Source organism: Nannospalax galili, unplaced genomic scaffold, assembly GCF_000622305.1.
Source record: "Nannospalax galili isolate Female #2095 unplaced genomic scaffold, S.galili_v1.0 scaffold589, whole genome shotgun sequence".
NCBI lineage: Eukaryota > Metazoa > Chordata > Mammalia > Rodentia > Spalacidae > Nannospalax > Nannospalax galili.
Window position 1 is genome coordinate 3,155,234 of NW_008360324.1, and position 15,094 is coordinate 3,170,327.

A 15,094-nucleotide genomic window follows, 5' to 3' on the forward strand; every position below is an offset into this window, starting at 1 on the left:
CTGAGTTCAGGTGCATGTCCATGTCTAGACATATGTGTGTGGAGGCCTAAGGTTGATTTAAGGTGTTTTCACTGTTTTATTGTTGTTAATGTCTATTTACTTACTTGTTTATTTATTTAGTATGTATATATGTGGGCACACATACATGGTGTGCCTGTGGAAGTAAGTGGACAACTTCAGGAAGTCAGTTCTCTCCTACAGTATGGGTACCAGGACTCAGACCGTGAAGCTTGGCATTAAGCACCTTTACTTACTGAATCATCCTGGTGGTCCTAATTCAGAGTGCCTTTTTTCCATTGCTCTATGCTTTCATTTATTTATTATTTTTGAAGGGGTCCATCATGAATCTGAATTTCATCAATTTGGCTAGGCTAACTGGCCAATGAACTTCAGGGATCTGCCTGTTTCTGCCTCTGCACCCAGGTGCTGGGGTTATGGGTGCACACCACCACCATACCCAGCTTTTTACCTTGGTTCTGGAGTCTGAACTAAGGTCCTCTTGTTTACACAGCAGACACTTTACCAACTCGGCCATCTTCCCAAACCTAGTTTATTTTTCTGAAGAACCCCAATATTGATTTCCACAGTAGCTGTAATAATTTACACCCCTGCTAACCAACAGTATATAAGGGCTCCTTTTTCTGCATTCTCATCAGCATTTGTTATCATTTGTAATATTTATTCTGACTGGGATGATAAAGTCTCAGTGTAGTTTTTATTTGTATTTCTTTTTATATTTTATTTATTATTTTTATTTTATGTATATGAGGTTATGCCTGCATGTATGTAAGTGAACCTTTATCATGCAATGCCCATGGAGGTCAGAAGAGGTTGTTGGATTTCTTTGGAACTGGAGTTATGGATGGTTGTTAGCCACTATGTGGGTGCTGGGAATTGAACCTGGGTCCTCTTAACTGCTGAGTCATCTCTCTAGCTCCCATTGATTTGTATTTCTTTGCTGGTCAAAGATGCTGAACAATTTTTCATGCTTATTGACTGTTTGTGTTTCATTTGAAAGTGTCCATATTGTTAGTCTATTGATTGATTATTTCTTTGGTATTCAAGTTCTTGACTGTTTTATACATTCTGAATATTAATCCTCTCTCAGATGAATAGCTGACAGATATTTTCTCTCATTCTGTAGGTTGTCTTTTACTCAGCTGATTAATTCTCTCATTGTTCAAACCTTTAGTCCCAGCACTCGGGAGGCAGAGGCAGGCAGATTGCTGTGAGTTCAGGTGAGCTGGGACTACCGGGAGACCCTGTCTCAAAAAGACAAAAAAAAAAAAGATTTTTAATTTGATGCAACTGCATGTGTCAGTTCTTTTATTTTCTGAAGTATCAGGCTCTTATTCAGGAAATTGTAGCTTGAGTCAGTATCTTGAAGTATTTCCCCTATTTTTTTTTTTTTTTTTTTTGGAGACAAGGTCTCAGCCCAGGCTGACCTCAAGATCCTAATGTAGCTGAAGATGACCTTGAGCTCCTAATCTCCTGCTCCCACTTCCCAAGTACTGGGATTAAAGGTGCCACTACAATGTCTACTTTATGTGTTGTTGAATTTGCACCTCTTATTTTATTGAGGGTTTTTGCATCTAGGTACATTAAGGAAATTGGTTTGTATGGTTTTGTTGTTGCTGTGTTCTTTTCTCTTTTGGGTAGAATAATACTTGCTTTTGGAGAGTGGCTACTAGAGATGGAACAAAGACCTCACACATTCTAGGCAGGTGCTCTGAAGTCCAAGCTATATGCCCAGTCCTCTTTCCTCTTTTTACTTTTCATTACCATTTTGAGATATGGTCTCACCATGTACCCCCCTGGGGTAGCTTTGAACTTGTGATCTTCTTGCCTTAACCTTCCTAGGTAAAAGGCTGGTTTCCCCAGGTTCAGCCAACTGGCTTTGAAGAATGAATTTGAATATGTTCTTACTCTCTTTATTGGATGGAATAATTTGAGGACATTGGTTTTAATTTTTAAATGTCTGGTAAAATCCAGTATTGGATTCATGCAGACTTGGACTTTTGGGAAACTCTTTATCACTGTTTCAGTGCCATTGTTAGTATATAGATTATTTGTATAGTCTTGGTTAATTTATGGTAGGTGCAGTTGAATGTGTCTAGAAATTTGTTCATTTTCCTAAAGTTTCTAATTTATTGGGATACAATTTTTCAACATATCCTCTAATGAACCTGTGTAATTCAATGGTGTAATATATTCTTTCATCTGTAATTTAAATTATTTGGATCTTTTTTCTCTTCCTTTTGTTTATTCTGGCTAAGGGTTTGTTGATTTTATTTTTGCGAAGAGCCAGCTCTTTTTTCCTACTGAGCTTTGAGCCTGCATTCCGTTTGTTTCTTCTCTGAGCTTTATCAGTTCTTTCCTACCAATGATTTTGGGTTTGATTTTTTTTCCTATTTTTCTAAGGCCTTGAAGTTGATTATTATATTATTTATTTAAGGTTTATCTGTTTTTTTTTTCTTTCTTTCTGGGTTTTTTTGAGATAGGAGCCTCAGCTTGTCTAGAACTCTCTGATCAGGCTGGCCTTGATCTCACAGAGATCTGCTTGCCTCTGCCTCCCAAGTTCTGAGATTAAAGGTATGTGCCACCATACCTGGCTCATATATACATATGTGTATGTGTGTGTGTGTGTGTATGTATTTAAATTGTAGGCAGACGTAGTTATAAACTTCTCTATCAGTATTGTTTTTCTTATATAACAGGTTCTCCAGGACATTTTTCCCATTTTTGTTGATTAGAAGAATTTTTAAAGTTCCCCCTGATTTCTTCAGTAACCTTCAGATTGTTCAAAAATATACTTTCAATCTCTGTATTTATATAACTTCCGTAGTTCCTCTTGCTGTTGATTTTCTAGTTTTACTCTATTATGGTCTGGTATAAAAACTTGCATTCTCTGGGACATTATTTTGGAAATTTCCATCTTTGGTATCAAGCCTGAATTTATTGTTTCATTTTTGGAAATATTTTAATTTTTAAAATCATAGATTCCTAGGAACTTGCTAGTGGAGCTTGGTGCATTCTCCGCTCAGTTCACCTCAATGTCTATGTTTTCTGCATCTCTAGCACAGGTTCAAAGCCAGAAAACTCATCCTGATCACGGGCCATTTTAGTGCTTTTTATTCCTCAGTAAGTTTGATATGATAGATATGTATGTAAGTTTCTAGGTGATAATTCTACATACTTATAGTGCATCTATATATGTCACTTCCCAAGAAATTGGTTTCCTTTGTTCAGTACTTACTTGAAGGGATGGGGAAGACTGACTAAGACATTGGGGAAAGCTGATTAATTTAAACCATATTGAAAAAAAAGTTGGTCACTTCAGGTCTGAGGCCATAAGAGCAGATGTTTTGTCTGGATTTCCTGAGTGATGGCCTCTCTGTACCGTCCAGCTCTGTGCTAGGGAGCCTTGCAGCTCATAACTGTGCTCCGAAGACTCTCATTTACTTTACTCTCGTTTACTCTCGAGTCAACTGATTGTCGGGCTCTTTATCAACCTTTTTAAGCTTTCTAGAAAAATTGATAGATTGGAGAAATATACCATTAGATTTATAGCCACAATTACTTCTCACTAGAAATCTGGATGTTTTGTGTGAAGTAGGTGAATAACTCAGATGTGATTTCCATCCTGCGTGGCTTCCCTTATCTTGCAGCTTGTCCAGATGCAGTCTCTCTCAGGGCATGCAGTCATTTAAAAGTTGCTCTGAGGTAGAGTTTCTCCAAAAATCTGTTAAAATTGCTTGTCTCAAGACTCCCAGTACACACCAAGCATTCTGACTTCAAATTTAAGTGATTTGAGAAGAATCCATGCTACTGTTTTGTACAAACAATTGACAGATGCCTACACTTTAATTTAAAAAATAATAATTGACATGGTACCTATATTTCAAAGTACTTTGCACTGTGTTGGTTGCTAATGATAATTTTTTTCCCCAATTCCTCACCTTTAGGCTTGACTACATTTAAATAAGATTGGATTGAGTGGGATGTATCTCAGTGTGTGTTGTGTGTGTGTGTGTGTGTGTGTGTGTGTGTATGTGTGTGTGTGTGTGTATGAAAACAAGCAAAAGCTCTGAACAGAGTGAAATCCCTCATATATACATATACATACATACATATATATACATATATATATATATATAAATGAGGGGCAGCATCAAGGAACTCATATGTTCTCAGACATGGCTTAAAAGCAATTCTCTTTGCTTGAATTAGCACAGACAAAGAATTTTCTGGATAAATTTAATTTCTTCTCTGAAAGTTGCAGTTTCTTCTGATCACATAGTGATGGTTTCTCTGGTCCAAATGATTGAAATTAACTCTATTTCCTGGTTTTCAATAAGAACATGACCAAACAGAATCAGTACAGCTAAACACAGTGTTGAGATATTGCCATGTAATATTTTTGAGGTGAGCATCATTTTTATTGACAATTGTCAATGGAGAGCTTAGTGGTGAGTGAGGAAAGGCAGGAAGATTTCTCTTCAGAGGCTTGGACTTTCCATTTTCTCACAAAGAAGGCCTTTCCCTGCTGGGGACTTCATAGCTCATTGCAAACAGAAGTCTAGAAAGCTGGGACTTGACAGAAAGTGACAGTCTCCAGTAAATCTCCCACTCTTCAACTGAGTTGTGAAGGGAAGTAGACAGGTATTTCTTATCCTCTGGGTTTTTTGGAAGCTCTTTCTTCACACTTAGGGCACTGGAATACTCTTGGGGTAGTGGCCTTGCCCTAATCTGCTGTGCTCTTCAGCTCCCTCTGCTGCCTCTTTCTGTAGCAAATGCATCAGTTGTTTGCAGGCAGGTTCCCCTGTCTCCAAGCACTGTGGTTCCAACTGCTCTGTGGGGAATGGCCAGTGTCTCATTCCCATGAAATCCTGAGCTCTCCACCCTTTCCCCTCAACCATGAGTTTACCTATTTCTGTAGAGGGAATATTGCACACGAGAGCAATGAGTTTATTCATCAGCATATGGTATGGAGGGATATTAGGGAAGTCATCCAGGGCTGGTAATTCTTTGGTTCTTACATATGAGTCTTAATTTATTGGTTCTGGCAATTCACTTAATGAATTGTGAATGTATTCGTCAGTCTGTTAAATAGAAATGTATTTGGAATGGGTTAGAACACAGACCACTGGAACCATTTGGCTCATGTTTCTTTTTCTGAGTGTGAGAGAATCTAGGCCTTGGAAGAATTTGCCTTCTTTTTCCTTTTTCATTCTTCCTAATCTTTCTTTTTTGTGGTTGTGCTAATTCTTAGTGGGCTTAGGTTTTGAATTTCCATTCCAAAAATGGCTTACGGAGACTCCCAGCCCAGTTCTGAGCATCCTTCCTCCCATGCTTCTCTTAGAGATCAGAGCTTGTACTCGTCCAGCTGGTCATGTTTGGTCCTACCAGGGTCACACATTTGTAAGACAGCCAGTAGGGTTTGAGAAGACAGCCTGTACTTTCCCAGGCTACACTTTGAAAGACAGTCATCAGCTTTCTGGGGAATTAGTAGTAGTAACCGGGAGCTGCCTACCTCAGAAGATGGCTCATTCATTCGTTGTTGTTTTTGTTTGATAAAATATAAGTTAATACTCTCAAGGTAAAGAGTCAAATTCCAGGGCTGGAGAGATGACTCAGTGGTTAAGAGTACTGACTACTCTTGCAGAGGACCCTGGTTCAATTCCCAGTACCCACATGGTGTCTAGCAATCATCTGTAACTCCAGTTCCAGGGGAATCTAACTTCCTCTTCTGACCTCCATGAGCATTGCATGATACAATGCACTTATATACAAGCAGGCAATGCACTCACACATATAAAATAAAAATAATAAATAAAATGTCAAAAAGAATCAAATCTCAGTGTTGGCATTGCTTACAGGGTTGATAAATTCAACTATGGATTTGGAAATAGTCTTTGTATTGGGGGTGATTTGCCTATCGTAACTCCTGGTTGAGCACACTCCTGACCCAGCAGCCTCTGTCTACTGCAGCAAAGAGATGTGTGACCAGCATAATGCCTTTACCATGTGTCCCCTGTGTGACAAGTCCTGTGACTACTGGAACCTCAGTTCAGCCTGTGGGACTGCGCGGGCCAGCCACCTGTTTGACAATCCTGCTACGGTGTTCTTCTCAATCTTCATGGCTCTGTGGGGTAAGTGGTCATCACAGCGTCTGCTCATACGGGGACATGCCTTCAGTGGGCACAGTAACCAGACTTCAATTTATTTGTAGCCTTCAATTTATTTATTTCAACATATTTTCTTTACACCCAAAGGGGGATTTTAGATATAATACCTACCTCTTCTGTGTTAAATATATGTGAAAAGAAATAGGAATATCCTTCACACTCTATCTACTTTCTCTTAGAGACAGTAATGCTAACTCCACAGTGGTCTTGTGTATGACTTATATAGAATTTGAACCAATACATCTTCTAAAAAGCACTGGCAACCCGCAAGGCACTCAGGCACATTTCCTTAGTCATGTAAAACCATAGATACTGTGCAGTGTGAGACTCAGAATGCTGGTGTGCTACTGTGGTTAGAGTTAGCTGGTTTTAAGGTGAGCCAAAATCTGGTCCACGGACTCCAGTATCAGTGCTATTTTCAGTACCCCATGAGTTAGACCGTGGAAATTTTATTTATTGCAAAACTGGTGTTTTCAATATTCTCACCAAAGGGATTTGTGAAGGGAAGAACAAAGAGTTCCTTCATGTTCCACTTCCTACATTCTCTCTGGAGTATCAGGGTAGCAAACTGCTCTGCATTACTTATCAGACCACACACACACACACGCGCACGCACGCACACACACACACACACACACACACACAAACACACACATTTATTCTCACAAACTGGAAATGTCTGCCCTCCCCCATGGTAACTGAATAATTTTGAAATGACACACCCGTGTGTATTTAATAAGGGACCCAGTCAACATGTTTCAGGCCATTTGAGTAACCACCTGGTTTTTACTCATCAGTGAATGTGCAGAGCCTGGGCTGTCCCACTGGATTGCAGTCCAGCAGGGCTCTGATCCTGCTGTTTGATTTATCTTCACCTCTGCAGGGCCTGAGGATCTGCCAGGATGGGGCCCTGAGTGATGTATCCCTAAAAAGCTGAGGAGGAGGAACAGGAGAAGGAAGAGGAGGAGGAGGAGAAGGAAGAGGAGGAGGAGGAGGTAGAGGAGGAGGAGGAGGAAGAGGAGGAGGAGGAAGAGGAGGAGGAGGGGAAGAAAGAGAAGGAGGTGGGGAGGAAGGGAGAGAAAAAGTGAAGTATAATCTCAGTAGTACCCAGAAAACAAGAATATAGACTTCTCCCTGTGGAACCCTCCTCTTGGGCTGAGTCAAAGCTTTCTGGAAAGATTCCTGCATTGCTTGATCTCCACGGAAGCCTCCAGAGGGCACTCCAGTTTCTGTTCTCAGGGGAGCACCTGGGACACCTTTCAATGGTAGCAGCAAATCAGAGGGAATGGAACCTTGTCGTCTTGTAGCTCTGGACTTGTCAGAGTCAGAACAAAGTAAAGATAAAGGCCACTCAGGAAGCCATGGGCATCTCTGTATCCCTTCATCAAACATAACATCTTGTAATTATCCTGAAAGCCACTTGAGCCAATTTAGAACCCAGATCACATACTCGTTACTGAATATGTTACAACCCTAATTTCTATTCATTTGTCTTGTAGATATTACTGCCATCTAGTAGCTAAAGCATGGTCTCCCATGAACTTTTCTGGGATACGTCATCTCTTGTAGAGAGGCAAGGTTTTTAGCTGTGTTTCAGTTTCAGGTCTTAACAACTGCCCCTTGCCTGTGCTCTATAGCCATGATAAACAGAGTTGATAGTTTTATGCCCCCTTAATTTACAACCCCAACCCAAGAAAGTAAGAAAATACATAGGGTGGGGTTGCATCAGGCCTTCCTGGTATAGGACAGGGTTCTTTCTTTCTTCTTTCTTTCTTTCTTTCTTTCTTTCTTTCTTTCTTTCTTTCTTTCTTTCTTTCTTTCTTTCTTTCTTTCTTTCATCTTTTTGTTAACAGCCTTGCTGTGTTTTATGTGATTATATATTTAGTTATAGCAGCCAAGAGCCCTAGGCATGATTACCTCCAAATTACAATTAAAAACTATAGTAATGCCTCTCATTTCCATGATTATTATGATTAGTGGTACTGTGTCGGGTGGCCCAGGCAAGCTAGGAATAGGCTTGGAAGAAGCGATCCTGTGTGGAGGGAGACGTGAGCCCTTGGTGGCAGTAAGGATGAGGCTTGTTGGTACCTGGTTCATGAACACACTAGTCAGCAGATCCAAGTCTGTCAGAATCTTCAGGCCCACACTGCAGATCTGACTTTAAACTTTAAATAAAGTCCTAGTGACAAAGACAAATAAAGAGATGGGGCCTCATCATGCTGAATAATTTGGATCAGGCAGTCTTCAAAGTCTTCACAATTCTGTTCCTTTCCAGCTATGATCCAATAGCAAGAAAATACAGACCTACCTAGCTCTGTCCATGTTTATTAAATATTCTCTAAAGTCAATGCTTTTAGCCGAGGTGCTAAAAGTGCCTTACTTTGGGTATAGTGCTTAAGGACCGTGTCTTCATCGATATATTTGGTTAAATATTCTTTGCTGTAGTATTCCTGCAACAATGAATGAGGAATGTGTGCAGAACAGATTGCTTAACCTTGCACATAGATGCCACCCTCAGGAAGTGAACTGAATATAGTGGCCTTCTGTGCTGGAGCGCTTCAGTTGTCAACTTGACCCAACGGGGAAGAAGAGGGAACCTCAATTGAGGCATTTCTTCCATTGGCTTTGTCTGTGGCCATGTCTGTGAAGCATTTTCTTTATTGTTGGTTGATGTTGTCAGGGGACAGTACATTGTGGGCAGTGCCACCCCTCGGTAGGTGGCCTAGGTTGCATAAGAAAGCAGACTGGGCACAGGCCAGAGGAGCAAGCCAGGAAGCAGCATTCCTCCTTGATCTCTGCTTCAGCTCCTGCCTCCAGATTCCTGCCCTGCTTAAATTCCTGTGTTGGCTTCCCTGGATGACTGACACTCAGAAGAGTACGGTGCAATAGGCCCTATCCTCCCCATCAGTTTTGGTGAGTGTTTTTGTTGCAGCAATAGAAAGCAAATGAGAACAGCTCCCTCACCCTCATGACACTCTGCCCAACACTCCTTTGCTTCTCTTCTGCATGGCCACAGTCTTCCTTCTCCCATGGAAAGCCTGGATAGGAGCTCTGAGTCCTGCTGTGTGCATATCCTCTTCAGGCACTGTAAAGTGTAACAGGATAAAGAAGGACTTTCCTCTGAGACTGCAGCATCTCTAGGCCAATGTCAGTGTCAGGAAGTCAGGAAACAAAGCTTCAAATGCAAGGGAGAAAACCCTATGCCTCAGTGCAGCACGATGAAGCTGTAAATGTAGCTTTAAGTAGCTGCTCATTTGTTCTAGTTACTTTCTATTGCTTTGAAAAAAACATTAACCAAAACTAACTGGGGGAAGAAAGGGTCACAGTTCATCACTGAGGAAATCCAAGGCAGGAACACAGGGTAGGAACTTGGAGTCAGGAGCCAAAGCACAGACCGTGAAGGAACGCTGCTTACTGACTTGCTCCCCTGGCCCATGCTCTGCTTGCCTTCTTATACAACACAAGACTCTTCGGTGAGACTATCTGCTCAGGTGTGGCATGGCCCACAGTGGGCTGGGGCTGGGCCCTCCCACATCACTCAACAATCAAGAAAATGCCCCACAGGTCAATCCAGTGGAGGAAATTCCTCAATTGAAGCTCCCTCTACCCAGGTGACTGAAGCCATCCAGCCAACATTCAACCAACACAGAGCTTTTGCTTCCTTATGCTGTGCCTGAGTTGAACAAAGAGAGAGAGAAGGCAGAGAGGGCTGGAGACAAGATGAAGTCCCTGTAGCCACAACCCAGGAGCTGATTCCCTTCAACTAAGTCCCTTCTCTTAAGTTTCTATCACCATCCGATACCACATAAAATTATAAACCCACCAATTGGTTGATTCACTGATGAGATCTGAGCCTTCTTGATCCAATCACGTCCTCAAAGCCCATCAGCTAACAGCCAAGCCTTTAGTTCATGACTTTCAGGGGACATCTTGGATCCAAATGCTAATATCCCTCCGTTTTATTTTCTTCATCTTTCCAAATTTTTTTTTTAATTTGGGGGATCGGCGTTCGCCTTTTTTTCATAATCTAGAAGTGGGGAAAGATTTATATGTGTCCTTTTAGTGTAGTCACATGTGACATAATAATGTTTCCATTGGTAAAGGACCCCATATACAGCAGTGGCCTGCTAAGATTATATTGCCTCGTGATCTTACAACTGTCTATATAAGAATATTCTATTATGTTCGTATGATGAAGAAATTGCTTAATGATACATTTTTCGGAGTGGTTTTCCCTTGTTAGGTAACAGGTGACTGTGCATGCTATAGGGACTCAAGGATGTGGAATGTTTCTAGTAGCTTCAGGTTTCTACCTGAAGTAGGAGCCAGGGCTAAATGCTTTGGGAAGAGCTCCTAAATTTGAGTTCTGCAAGTGGTATCTCAAAAGCTACTCAGAATTGACTCTAAAAATAATCAATTTTTTTCTTCTTTTTAAGCCACCATGTTTCTGGAAAACTGGAAGAGACTACAGATGCGGCTGGGCTACTTCTGGGACCTGACTGGGATAGAAGAGGAGGAAGTGAGTTCTCTTGAGCACTTCTCTGGGGTCTTGCTTGACTTTGACACTGAAAATAGATGATCTGAAGTGACATAATCACTTAAAGTTTGCTGTCTCATCTACAGTCACTGGATGCCTCATAGTGCCTTCATTTAGTGGTTGTGGTTGATAAGCCCTAAGAGCAAAAGTTCAGATACTCCCTCTTTCTTTGAACTATTAAGACATAGTTGGCCGGGAGTGGTGGCTCATGCCTTTAATCCCAGCACTCAGGAAGCAGAGGCAGGCAGATCTCTGTCAGATGGAAGCCAGCCTGGGCTACATAGTGAGTTTCAGGCCAGCTGTGGCTATAGGGGCTTTGGATCAAACAGATATCTTAGGAGCATACTCTGAAAGAGGAGATGACACAAGAGTCATAAACAAGAAGTAACCTTGAAATCAAGGAGTCAGAGAAAATGAATCAAAGAGCTGGAGCATGTCAGAATGCCTGTGGGTCTATAAAAGGTCAAGAGTACTAGATGAAGGTTGCTGTTGAGGACTGAAGAAGAAAGATCACTGAATCACTGTGGTGTCATCCAGTACACTGCATGAAACGGGAAAATGAGCTGAGGGCAGGTGATATTTAAGGTATGTGAACAAGTCTCCCCTTCCAGTTCTTTTGAGAATAAGCAATCAGTCTTAATTCTGTTGTGTTGAGCATTACAGCACACAAGGGCTACTGATATTATGTATTTTGGTATGAAGGGCAAATGTGAGAATCAGATAGCAACTTCTGGAACTGTGGGTATTGTTGACGAGGACTAGGGATTGTATCTGGAAGGTCCAGGGGCCATTCAGCTGCCTGAATACTCATGTGCAAAGCAAGACATGGCTGTTGCAGTGGCTGCTGGATATCAATCTTTCTCGCTCTCCTAGAGTAGCTGGAGAGATATGCTTTGGTGGGACTAAGGACCTCTGGGCTGTGTGGCTTTGATGTTTTAGGAGAAAATAAATGAGATCTCCAATTTAATCTTGAAAGGTGTTTCGCCAACTTTGTAGTATGCTATTATCTTCTCAACAAATTAAGAAATTGCAGGGGCTGTATGGCAGCTCATGGAATGGAATCTACCAATCCAGGCCATGTTCTAAATGTTCTAATGTATAATACGTTATTTAGAAAGCTTTTCCCTGTCTAAAATGGGTTTTCAATGGGTTGTGCTCTATCTCACTCCATTCCATGGTCCATGTGAATAAATGAACCTACCAAAGTCCTATTTGCTAAGCATCAAATCAGAGACTAGAACCATCATGGACTCTCTGGTAAATGAAAGACTACACATATGGATTCTGCCATCATAGAAGATTCAGATTAGTTAAGAAGAGACACAGCAAAGAATAACAGAGACAATTGCATTTCTTGGAGATAAATGAGCGAAATGGTATTCCCAAAAGAAAGTAGGAGTTAGCTTGACTATGGGTGATCTAGTGGGACATATTTGTCCTATTCATCCTGTTTGAAATCAGGGTATAGATGAGAAATAGGGAAGGAAGGAAGGAAGGAAGGAAGGAAGGAAGGAAGGAAGGAAGGAAGATGTGGTTGGGTGTGAGAGGTTGGCATAAGTACTTCTCACTCTCCTAATGCCAAAGGCTAGGCTGTCTCCAAAGAAAGGGAAGAAAAAAAACCACCATGCCATGCAAGAAGCCTTTGTGAGTGAGAGACAACCTAAGCGAGCCTGCTAAGTAGAGCTGAAGGAGCCCGCAAGCATACCTCTGTTTGAGAGGATGTGTAAACACACTCGCACACACAAAAGCATCAGTTATGACTCAGTCAGTGTCCTTGAAATCCCTGCACGAGGCCCGATAGGAGTGGATCAGAATCCACTTTACTTTTCTATAACTAAGTTTCCTGTTTTTCTGTTCAACCCAATGAGCTGTGGTAACTTACTCGGAGGTACATGATCGAGGAACTCTGCAGGCTGAGTGGGACCTGGCCAAGGCTGGGTTTGCCTGCAGCATAGGAAATGTTTCTACTGAGGTTTCTGTGTAGGGTTGATTCTGTGCCCCGCATACACATAGCCTGGGGTTAGCATAAGTGACAGGAAGGGAGGTCAGGCTCAGCTTTGCCTACAGTGCATTCCTATTTTGGGCTAGGATATCAAGTGCACCTTAACATTCCATTCAATTTTGAACATAGGCATTATGTATGTACCGTTCACCAGGCTTGGGTATGGAAAATGGAACTACCTCAGGCATAGTCTCTGAGAAACAAAGGGTTACATTCAGCAGGGTGCTGCTTGGTCTGTAAATATTTAGAATAGAGAGGAGAGTAGGCAAGATAAACTTCCTCTGGCTAAGGTAGGAAGATGAAATATATTTTTAAAAATCAGGTTGTAAGAAATGGTTAAGAATTCCATCCATGAACTGGAGAGATGGCTCAACAATTAAGAGCACTGGTAGCTCTTTGCAGAGGACCCAGGGTTAGTTCCCAGCCCCCACATGGTGGCTAACAATGGTCTGTAACTCCAGTTCCAGGGGATCCAACACTCTCTTCTGACCTCCACAGGCATTGCATGACATGGGTGTACTTATATACATGCAGACAATACACTCATACACATAAAATGATTTAAAAAATAAAATATTTTAAAAAAGAAAATTCTACCCACAAGAAGGATCAGTAATCACAACCTGATCTGGGAAGCTAAGGGTTTAGATTAGAAACAGTAAGATGGCTGGAAAACCCTGCTATGAGACAGGGATCAGGAAGCAGTGAGGGATAAAGGAACAGGGACCATCTGGTGGCCAGATGAGGGTGGACACTGACTGCTGACCTCTGTCCCCTGCGAAGGAATGAAGGACAGCTAAGCAAGGTATGTGTGACTTAAGAGTCCTAGGATTTATACAAATATTGCATGTTGAAGTAGGTTTAACTTATATTCGAATGAGGGGGAGGATGGAGGTGAAAGCTTCTTGGGTTGGGAAGAGGAAGGGAGGTATCCTAGAAGACCATGAAGCATTTTACATCTTGACCAATGCTTTCTTCCGGCATCAGGAATAGTCCTAAGTCTAACTGTTTATAACCTCAAGATGTTATTTTTCCCTGTGGTATTCACTAAAAAGTACTCATGTGCTCGGGGAAAGAATAGAGCTGATACACATAGAACCCAAAGTCCGTTCTCCTTCTTTGGACACTTAGGGTGTCCCCAACATGCAGAATAAGCAAGCTAGCTCTAGCTCAACTTATAAACTTGGGGCAGGGGATGGTAAATGGACAAAGATTGGAGTTTGCTTTCTTATGCGGGCAAAGAGATGGGTAAGCAACCAATCCCTGGAGCCAACTTATTGGGCCAGTGCAGCTGCCACTGTGGTGTCCACAAAGACTCTACCAATGGACATGTTGAAGGATGCCTTTGGGTCCCATATATATGCATTGCAAAGAGGCTTTCCAGGCCTCTATTGGTTTCTTTTGAAGCAGGATCATCAGCTCAGTGTTCTCTATTGCTTCTGTCTCATCAAGTCCTAGGTGTTCCTGGGGAATATGGATGTCCTGCCCATCTAGCTCTCTCCTACTGCTCACCTATCACATCAAGCTTGAGATATCCTCAGTGACTTCCCATTGTAGAGGAATCAGAATCACTTGTTTTTGTGACCTAAGCTCCTATCGTTGTCCTCATGGAGACTTTCTAGCCCCTCGGGCCTACATTATGTCCCACACTCATCCCTGCCTTTGCACTCACTGTTCCTATAGCATACAACACTTCCCCCAATCCCCATGTAACCTGCCCTTTACTTTTTGGCTTTTACGTGTCAGTGGAAATTGGCCTTCTCTGATTCTCTCAGCTACTTTTATTTCTTCCATCTTTATTTCTAGTCTCAGTTTACTTCTTGTTCCCTCCTTTATGCAAAGACAAGCTCCATGGAAGGAGAGGCCTTGTCCACTAAACTAGACTGCAGCCTCAGTGCCTGAAAAGGACCTCTAAGCAGGGGTATGTGTGATGAGGGATTCCCCCCTTAGTTCCTTTACAGGACACAAGAGGAGAGAAACTCCTGGGGTTTGAAGAGGCTTAGAAACTGCATTACGACACTCACAAGAGGGTATAGATGCAGCGTTAAACATTTTTTTTTATATGTATGAGTGTTATGCCGACATGTGGTTTAGATGTACCCATATCATGCAATTCCCGTGGGGGACAGAAGAGGACATTGGACCCCTGGTTGCTAGCCACCATATGGGTGCTGGGTACTGGGATTTGAACCTGGGCCTTCTGCAAGAACAGCCAGTGCTCTTAATGGGTGAGCCATCACTCCAGCCCCTGATGCAGCTTTTTAATGACCGTCTTCCATTGGAAGAATGTAGAAGAAAGTAACTACATATCAGCAGCCATGGTGGAGAACTTCCGGCCCACATTTCTCAAAGTATTCCTGCAGGATG

At 41.9% G+C, this 15,094-nt stretch overlaps 1 protein-coding gene across 7 annotated transcripts in view; it reads left to right on the forward strand.

Annotated features, from left to right (window-relative positions):
- Ano2 (anoctamin 2) overlaps window positions 1-15,094 on the forward strand; it is a 382,995-nt gene that overhangs the window by 186,214 nt on the left and 181,687 nt on the right. For 6 of the 7 annotated variants that reach the window (XM_008825440.2, XM_008825443.2, XM_008825439.2 and 3 more), the window contains 2 exons: window positions 5,992-6,152; window positions 10,625-10,707. In XM_008825440.2, the coding sequence (XP_008823662.1) occupies window positions 5,992-6,152; window positions 10,625-10,707 (244 nt within the window). Of the gene's footprint in view, window positions 1-5,991; window positions 6,153-10,624; window positions 10,712-15,094 lie in introns of all 7 variants that reach the window. The other variant, XM_029559797.1, reaches the window with a different exon arrangement.